At 47.6% G+C, this 10,016-nt stretch overlaps 1 protein-coding gene across 1 annotated transcript in view; it reads right to left on the reverse strand.

Annotated features, from left to right (window-relative positions):
• LOC120019360 (MAM domain-containing glycosylphosphatidylinositol anchor protein 2-like) overlaps positions 1-7,602 on the reverse strand; it is a 261,309-nt gene extending 253,707 nt beyond the window's left edge. The window contains exons 1-2 of the mRNA XM_038962652.1: positions 7,572-7,602; positions 7,165-7,304 (exon numbers count right to left, since the gene is read on the reverse strand). Of these exons, the coding sequence (XP_038818580.1) occupies positions 7,165-7,304; positions 7,572-7,602 (171 nt within the window). The remainder of the gene's footprint in view (positions 1-7,164; positions 7,305-7,571) is intronic.
• Between the last annotated feature and the right edge of the window lie 2,414 nt (positions 7,603-10,016).

Genomic DNA, 10,016 nt, shown 5'->3' on the forward strand with positions numbered 1-10,016 from the left:
GAGCGGCACCACCAAGCAAGCGGCACCATGAAGACCAAGGAGCTCTCCAAACAGCTCAGGGACAAAGGTGTGGAGAAGTACTGATCAGGGTTGGGTTGTAAAAAATATCTGAAACTTTGAACATCCCACGGAGCACAATTAAATACGGTATTAAAAATGTGAAAGAATATGGCACCACAACAAACCTGCCAAGAGAGGTCCGCCCACCAAAACTCACGGACCAGACAAGGAGGGAATTAATCAGAAAGGAAAAAAAGAGACTAAATATAACCCTGAATGAGCTGCAAAGCTCCACAGCGGAGATTGGAGTATCTGTTCATAGGACCACTTTAAGCCATACACTCCACAGAGCTGGGTACTTATTTTTTATTTTTTTATTTTACCTTTATTTAATAAGGCAAGTCAGTTAAGAACAAATTCTTATTTTCAATGACAACCTAGGAACAGCAGGTTAACTGTCTTGTTCAGGGGCAGAAAGACAGATTTTTACCTTCTCAGCTCGGGGATTCAAAATTGCAACCTTTCGGTTACTAGTCCAACACTCTAACCACTAGGCTACCTGCCGGGTTTACGGAAGAGTGGCCAGAAAAAAGCCAGTGGCCAGAAAAAAAGCCATTGCTTAAAGAAAAAAATTAATCAAACTCAGTTTGGTGTTTGCCAAAAGGCATGTGGAAGACTCCCCAAACATATGGAAGAAGGTACTCTGGTCAAATGAGACTAAAGTTGAGCTATGTCTGGCGCAAATACAACACCTCTCATCACCCTGAGAACACCCCCACAGTGAAGCATGGTGGTGGCAGCATCATGCTGTGGGGATGTTTTTCATCGGCAGGGACTGGGAAACTGGTCAGAATTGAAGGAGTGATAGATGGCACTAAATACAGGGCAATTCTTGAGGGAAACATGTCTCAGTCTTCCAGAGATTTGAGACAGGGACAGAGGTTCAACCTTCTAGCAGGACAATGACCCTAAGCATACTGATAAAGCAACAACAAGTGGTTTAAAGTGAAATATTTAAATGTCTTGGAATGGCCTAGTTAAAGCCCAGACCTCAATCCAATTGAGAATCTGTTGTATGACTTAAAGATTGCTGTACACCAGCGGAACCCATCCAACTTGAAGGAGCTGGAGCAGTTGTGCCTTGAATAATGGGCAAAAATCCCAGTAGCTAGATGTGCCAAGCTTATAGAGACATACCCCAAGAGACTTGCATCTGTAATTGCTGCAAAAGGTAGCTCTACAAAGTATTAACAATGGGGGGTGAATAGTTATGGGCGCTAAAGTTTTCTGTTTTTTTTACTTATTCTTATTTGTTTCACAATAAAAATATTTTGCATCTTCAAAGTGGTAGGCATGTGCAAATCAAATGATTCAAACCCCCTAAAAATCTAGTTTAATTCCAGGTTGTAAGGCAACAAAATAGGAAAAATGCCAAGGTGGGTGAATACTTTCGCACGCCACTGTATAAGGTCCCACAGTTGACAGTGCATGTCAGAGCAAAATCCAAGCCATGAGGTCGAAGGAATTGTCTGTAGAGCTCCGAGACAGGATTGTGTTGAGGCACAGATCTAGGGAAGGGTACCAAAATATTTTTGCAGCATTGAAAGTCAAAGAGGCTCGCTCCATCATTCTTAAATGGAAAAAAGTTTGGCACAACCAAGACTCTTCCTAGAGCTGGCCACCTGGCCAAACTTAGCAATCGGGGGAGAATGGCCTTGGTCAGGGAGGTGACCAAGAACCCGATGGTCACTCTGACATAGCTCCAGAGTTCTTCTGTGGAGATGGGAGAACCTTCCAGAAAGATAGCCATCACTGCAGTACTCCACCAATCAGGCTTTTATGGTAGAGAGGCCAGACGGAAGCCACTCCTCAGTAAAATGCGCGTCAGCCCACTTGGAGTTTTCCAAAAGGCACCTAAAGGACTCTCAGACCATGAGAAACAAGATTCTCTGGTCTGATGAAGCCAACATTGAACTCTTTGGCCTGAATGCCAAGCGTCACATCTGGAGGAAACCTAGCACCATCCTTACAGTGAAGCATGGTTGTGGCAGGATCATGCTGTGGGGATGTTTTTCAGCAGCAGGGACTGGGAGACCAGTCAGGACCAAAGGAAAGATGAATGGAGCAAAGTACAGAGAGATCCTTGATGAAAACCTGCTCCAAAGCGCTCAGGACCTCATACAGGGGCGATGGTTCACCTTCTAACAGGACAATGACCCTAATCACACAGCCAAGACAACGCAGGAGTGGCTTTTGGACAAGTCTCTGAATGTCCTTGAGTTCCCCAGGCAGAGCCCAGAGCTGAACCCGATCGAACATCTCTGGAGAGACCTGACAATTGCTGTGCAGCGACGCTCCCCATCCAACCTGACAGAGCTTGAGAGGATCTGCATAGAAGAATAGGACAACCTCCCCAAATACAGGTGTGCTAAGCTTGTAGATTCATACCCAAGAAGACTCGAGGCTGTATTTGCTGCCAAAGGTGTTTCAAAAAAGTACTGAGTGACGGGGCTGAATACTTATGTAAATGTAATATTTCAGTTTTTATTTTTACACATTTGCGCAAATTTCACTTTTTTATTACTTTGTTATTATGGGATATTGTGTGTAGAATAATGAGAAGAAAAAAACGAATTCATCCATTTTAGAATGAGGCTGGTAACTAGGGACACAGTTTTCCTAACCTAGCCCACAATGTCTGCTGTGTGGATCGAGCAGTCAACAAGTCGAGCAGTCATTTGAAAGAATAATTAATAATGGATTTCATTGCCCTTGACAATCAACCGTTCTCTGTTGTGGATGATGTTGGCTTTCGCCGACTGGTAGAGCACCGGTACACTCTACCAAGTAGGCACTATTTTTCAGATGTTGCCCTACCGGAGTTACACAGTATTGAAACTCACATTCATGAGCTACTTGCTATGGGAGGCACTGCTATTAGCTTCACGACTGACATTTGGCCCAGCGACGTCAGCCCCATGAGCATTATGAGTCTGACAGCACAGTGAGTCGACAAGGATTTCGTACTGAGGAAAGCTGTATTGCATGCTCAAGAATGTGCTGGTTCTCATACCGCTGCTGCCATTTCAATGGCATTTGAGAACATGTTTGAAACTTGAGAACATGAACACTCCTAGCTCCATTCAAACAACTGACTGGAGAAATAAGCTCAACTGTGTCTGCAGCAGACGTGATACCCTGTCATGTTATTGAAACGCCTGATCAACAAAAATGCCAATACAGACCGTCGGGTTAACTTGGAGAAGTACTTTACTAGAGGCTGTGAACAAGCAATTCGGTGGAATTCTCTCTGAGCCGATACCGTGTTGCCACCATGGCGATGCTAGGTACAAGGACCACTACTTCGATACAGACAAGAAACAGGGTTTACGTGAAATGTTAGACACAGCTGGACAAGATGGAAACGGACACAGTGATAGTGCGCTCCGAGGAAGAGAGGCCACGGACAGACAGAGCTGAAACTTCACTGCTTGACATGTATGATGAAATCCTGGTTGAGACTGAACAAATGAACAACGAAACAGCACAGCAAGTAAGTGAAATAAATAGGTTTTGATTTTGTTTTACTGGTAATGGAGACATAAGAAAATGCCAACAAAATAACTTTTTGGTCAGTGTGTGTGTGTGTGTTTCAACTATATAACTGTACTAGCATGCTTAAAAGGCCGCTAAAATTAAAAATAATGGTTATCGGTATCTTTTTTGGGGAAGAAAAATATTGGATATCAGTATCAGCCAAAAATGTAAAAAATGTCCCTAGCTGTAACATAATACTTAAACATAATACTTCCCGAATGCACTGTACAGTATATCAAACCATTTAGAAAATTTGATCCTGATTTCACAAGTTTGCCCCTTCATTTATAGAAAGACCCATTGTTGTCACGTTCCTGACCTGTTTTCTCTTGTTTTTTGTATGTGTTTAGTTGGTCAGGGCGTGAGTTGGGGTGGGCATTCTATGTTATGTGTTTCTATGTTTAGGTCCATTGTCATTTAGCCTGATATGGTTCTCAATCAGGGACAGGTGTTTTACGTTTCCTCTGATTGAGAACCATATTAAGGTAGGTTGTTCACACTGTTTGTTTGTGGGTGGTTGTCTTCCGTGTTTGTGTCTGTGCACCACACGGGACTGTTTCGTTTGTTCGTTCGTTTGTGTAGTCTGTACCTGTTCATGCGTTCTTCGTGTTTATGTAAGTTCTCTAGTTCAGGTCTGTCTACATCGTTTATTTGTTTTGTAGTTTGTTGAAGTATTTTCGTGTTTCGTTTTTACTTTAATAAATATCATTATGGCATATAACACATAACAACGCTGCGCTTTGGTCCAATCCCTACTCCTCCTCTTCGGAAGAAGGAGGACAACCGTTACAGAACCACCCACCTAACAAGGATCAAGCAGCGTGAGAGGAACCAGCAGCAGCGGCCAAAAAAACAGGACTCGTGGACTTGGGAGGAAATATTGGCTGGAAAAGGACCCTGGGCTCAGACAGGGGAATATCGCCGCTCTTTTGAAGAGAGGGAGGAAGCTAAAGCCCAGGAGCGGTGGTATGAGGAGGCAGCAAGGAGACGTGGCTGGAAACCCGAAAGTAAACCCCAAAAATTTCTTGGGGGGGGGCCTAAAAGGGAGAGTGGCGAAGTCAGGTAGGAGACCTGCGCCTACTCCCTGTACTTACCGTGGAGAGCGAGAGTACGGGCAGACACCGTGTTACGCAGTAGAGCGCATGGTGTCTCCTGTACGTGTGCATAGCCCGGTGCGGTACATACCAGCTCCTCGTATCGGCCGGGCTAGATTGAGCATTGAGCCAAGTGCCATGAAGCCGGCTCTACATATCTGGCCTCCAGTACGTCTCCTCGGGCCGGCTTACATGGCACCAGCCTTACGCAGGGTGTACCCGGTTCGCCTACATAGCCCGGTGCGGGTTATTTCACCTCCCCGCACTGGTCGGGCGACGGGGAGCATACAACCAGGTAAGGTTGGGCAGGCTCAGTGCTCAAGGGAGACAGTACGCCTGCACGGTCCGGTATTTCCGGCGCCACCTCCCCGCTCCAGGCCAGTACCACCAGTGCCTACACCACGCACCAGGCTTCCAGTGCGTCTCCAGAGCCCTGTTCCTCCTCCACTCACTCTCCCTGGGGTGCGTGTCTCCAGCCCAGTGCCTCCAGTTCCGGCACCACGCATCAAGCCTCCTGTGCGTCTCCAGAGCCCTGTACGCACTGTTCCTTCTCCCCGTACTCGCCCTGATGTGCGTGCCCTCAGCCCGGTACCACCAGTGCCGGTACCACGCACCAGGCCTATAGTACGCCTGGAGAGTCCAGTGTGCCCTGTTGCTGCTCCCCGCACTAGCCTGAAGGTGCGTGTCCTTAGCCCGGTACCTCCAGTTCCGGCACCACGCACCAGGCCTACAGTGCGTCTCAGCCGGCCAGAGTTTGCCGTCTGCCCAGCGGTGCCTGAACTGCCCGTCTGCCCAGCGGTGCCTGAACTGCCCGTCTGCCCAACGTCGTCTGAACTGCCCGTCTGCCCAGCGGTGCCTGAACTGCCCGTCTGCCCAGCGGTGCCTGAACTGCCCGTCTGCCCAGCGGCGCCTGAACTGCCCGTCTGCCCAACGGCGCCTGAACTGCCCGTCTGCCCAACGCCGTCTGAACTGTCCATCTGCCAAGCGCCGCATGAACTGCCCGTCTGTACTGAGCCTTCAAAGCCGCCCATCTGCCATGAGCCTGCAAAGCCGCCCGTCTGCCATGAGCCTTCAGAGCCGTCCGCCAGACAGGAGCCGCTAGAGCCTTCCGCCAGACAGGAGCCGCTAGAGCCTTCCGCCAGACAGGAGCAGCCAAAGCCTTCCGCCAGACAGGAGCAGCCAAAGCCTTCCGCCAGACAGGATCAGCCAGAGCCTTCCGCCAGACAGGATCAGCCAGAGCCTTCCGCCAGACAGGATCAGCCAGAGCCTTCCGCCAGACAGGATCAGCCAGAGCCGTCCGCCAGCCAGGATCAGCCAGAGCCGTCCGCCAGCCAGGATCAGCCAGAGCCGTCCGCCAGCCAGGATCAGCCAGAGCTGTCAGCCAGTCCGGAGCTGCCGTCCCTCAGTCCGGAGCTGCCGTCCCTCAATTCCGGAGCTGCCGTCCCTCAATTCCGGAGCTGCCGTCCCTCAATTCCGGAGCTGCCGTCCCTCAGTCCGGAGCTGCCGTCCCTCAGTCCGGAGCTGCCGTCCCTCAGTCCGGAGCTGCCCCTTATCCCGGTGCTGCCCCTTATCCCGGTGATGCCCCTTAATTTAGGTGGGTTTATTTGGAGGGTGGTCATTGAGAGGGGGATACGGAAGCAGGGAGTGACTATGGTGGTGTGGGGACAGCGTCCGGAGCCGGAGCCGCCACCGTGGACAGATGCCCACCCAGACCCTCCCCTAGACTTTTGGTGGTGCGTCCGGAGTTCGCACCTTGAGGGGGGGGTTATGTCACGTTCCTGACCTGTTTTCTCTTGTTTTTTGTATGTGTTTAGTTGGTCAGGGCGTGAGTTGGGGTGGGCATTCTATGTTATGTGTTTCTATGTTTAGGTTCATTGTCATTTAGCCTGATATGGTTCTCAATCAGGGACAGGTGTTTTACGTTTCCTCTGATTGAGAACCATATTAAGGTAGGTTGTTCACACTGTTTGTTTGTGGGTGGTTGTCTTCCGTGTTTGTGTCTGTGCACCACACGGGACTGTTTCGTTTGTTCGTTCGTTTGTGTAGTCTGTACCTGTTCATGCGTTCTTCGTGTTTATGTAAGTTCTCTAGTTCAGGTCTGTCTACATCGTTTATTTGTTTTGTAGTTTGTTGAAGTATTTTCGTGTTTCGTTTTTACTTTAATAAATATCATTATGGCATATAACAACGCTGCGCTTTGGTCCAATCCCTACTCCTCCTCTTCGGAAGAAGAGGAGGAGGACAACCGTTACAATTGTTGCCTCTACTAATGATCGTACTATTGTGCTCAAAACATGCAATTGTAAAATCTAAGAGGACTGGATATCTTCTGACCTGGGTACCAAAGTGTTCAGAAAGAGAGTAATTGGTGAGTACAGTAAGAGTTCTGATTGGCTCAACAGAGTGATTGGTGGGTGAAGTGAAACGTCAGCGTCCTGATTGGCTAAACTGAGTGATTGGCAGGTTGACTGACCTGTGGCCGTGGGTGTCCTGTGACAAGACAGGTGAGTTCAAGCGTCTCTCCCTCCCGGATTGTGTACACCCTCTCCGCGTGGCGCTCTTCCTCAACGTTACAGGCGTGTCCCAAGTGGACAATGCGGACCGTAGGGGGCGCTGTAGAAGACAAAAAGAACAGTTAGTACATCTCAATCATTACAAGAAGAAAGTCAAAGCTGCAACGTCCAAATTAATTCACACAATTCACATTGGAAATCCTATAACGTATAACTGGGGAATTATCATTTTGTGAATATTTTGAGTAAAAAAACTGAAGAATTGAGAGAAGAGACATTTTATTTATTTCTATGCACTTCTCCTCAGCTTTTTGGATAACATTGTACTGTGTATCTGTATCCCTTCTCTCGCTTTAATTTTACAAACCTGGGTAAATCTGAATCGATCCAGACGCCATCTGGATGAGCTCAGAGAGACAGGGTATCAGTTTTAACAGAGTCAGGAGAGTAGTGCTGAGACACACACACACTAGAGTTGTGCAACTGACTAGGTATCCCCTTTCCCCTTTTCCTAACGCACACACACACACGCACAGACACTTCCCCCATTGATTTCTGCCCGTTTAATGCAATAATCACCCAAATTGGCCGTCTTATCATACACACAATGTAATATCTGTGAGGTCTTTGGCCTGGTTTTCATAGTCATGGGTTCTGCTTTGTTTTGAGGATGATGGTTCAAATGAACAGCATCTGCAGGTATCATGCCTATTAATCTATATTTGATAGCATTGCAGGTAGTCTGTCCTCATTAAACATCAAGACACCTAAAACAAATGTCTAAATCCAACAACCCAGAAGCACGCAGAATCGCTTTTAGTGGAAACAGTTTTTTTTCTATTTGACAAATTGAGGTATGTTTATGCCCGTTTCGTTCCGTTTGCTTCTGTTTAAGAAGGGTTTTTCAACAGAATCGGCACAATGACTACACCCCTGATCACACGCAAACACAGTTCACTTTCATATCAGCCACATACAAACAGCTTGCTGTATATGTAATTCCTTGTCGCACCTATGTATGCGCTCTCCTCCTCACACCTTTTCCCTTCGCTTGTGGACTTCAGTGCACAACACATCAGCTGTCTGTTACAAGACAAAAAAACCTTCCCAAGCCAAACCTTCATGTCATGACTGCTAACCACTACACACAGTCTACATTGTTTTCATGTCATAGTCAACACATCTACTAGAACTAACGCTTTAGTAAACTCGCTACAATCCTACAGTACAGTGTACAGTCAGCAGCAAGTAGTTAATTAAAAGTGACTATGCATAGATGACAACAGAGAGTGGCAGTGGTGTGGGATGCAAATAGTCTTGGTAGCCATTTGACTAGATGTTCAGGAGTCTTAAGGCTTGGGAGTAGAAGCTGTTTAGAAGCCTCTTGGACCTAGACTTGGCGCTCCAGTACTGCAGAGAGAACAGTCTATGACTAGGGTGGCTGGAGTCTTTGAACATTTTTAGGGCCTTTCTCTCACACGGGCTGGTATAGAGGTCCTGGATGGCAGGAAGCTTGGCCCCAGTGATGTACTGGGCCGTTCGCTCTACCCTCTGTAGTGCCTTGCGGTCAGAGGCCAAGCAGTTGCCATACCAGGGGAGTCCTGCTCCTTGAAAGCGGCAGCTCTAGCCTTTAGCTCAGTGCGGATGCTGCCTGTAATCCATGGCTTCTGGTTGGGGTATGTACGTACGGTCTGATGTGGTGTACTCCTCAATGCCATTGGATGAATCCCAGAACATATTCCAGTCTGTGCTAGCAAAACAGTCCTGTAGCTTAGCATCTGTTTCATCTGACCACTTTTTTATTGATCTAGTCACTGGTGCTTCCTGCTTTAATTTTTGCTTGTAAGCAGGAATCAGGAGGATGGAATTATGTTCAGATTTGCCAAATTACTGTAAAAGTCTATGGAAGGGGGTGAGAACCATGAGCCCTCCTTGGTTTTCTATTGAAGTCAATGTACCCAGAGGAGGACAGAGTCTAGCTCCGGCTACACCATGGTGCTACCCAACAGAGTGCTACTGGGGCTGTGGTAGATCTTCATTGCAAAACAGTGTGTTGATGACATGAACATATCTAGTATAGTTTTATCTAAAAAATATAACTTTTTTTGTTTCACTATTTTAATTTTTCTGAAATTTACTGAGGAGGATAGTCCTCCCCTTCCTCATCTGAGGAGCCTCCACTGCTTTACAGCTAATTGTCCCTCTCTGCAGTAGGTCTAACTCATCCAGTTGTACCTCTACTACTCTACAGAGGTTGCTCGCAGTTGTCCATCCTCATGTGATTACAGCACAGGTGTGTGTTGTTTTTCTCTCTCTTCCTTACGCTCAGCCGGGCATGTTGATGGTGATGAAGAATGATGCTGCCCATGGTTCACCCCCGTGTAGAGACAAATATACACAAACACACACACACACACACACACACACACACACACACACACACACACACACACACACACACACACACACACACACACACACACACACACACACACACACACACACACACACACACACACACACACACATATATACACATATATATATATGAGAGCGAGACCGAAGCAGGGTGGGGGGGACAGTTCAGGTCAAAAGCCCATGTCTGAGGTTTTTTTGGGGAGCCTGGGTATGCACGCTAGGCCCACTGGAGCGTGAATGATGGGGTCGGATGAATTTGACCGCTAGAGGCTGATCATAGGTCAGTATGTGTTTCTCCCTCGAGATGTGGAAGGTTAGCTGGGCCCAGATCTGGGTAAAAGAAGCTTCAGGGCCAGGGCATGAGTAGTGAACAAGACTAGGGTAAAAGCTCAAA

Source organism: Salvelinus namaycush, chromosome 24 (genome assembly GCF_016432855.1).
Source record: "Salvelinus namaycush isolate Seneca chromosome 24, SaNama_1.0, whole genome shotgun sequence".
NCBI lineage: Eukaryota > Metazoa > Chordata > Actinopteri > Salmoniformes > Salmonidae > Salvelinus > Salvelinus namaycush.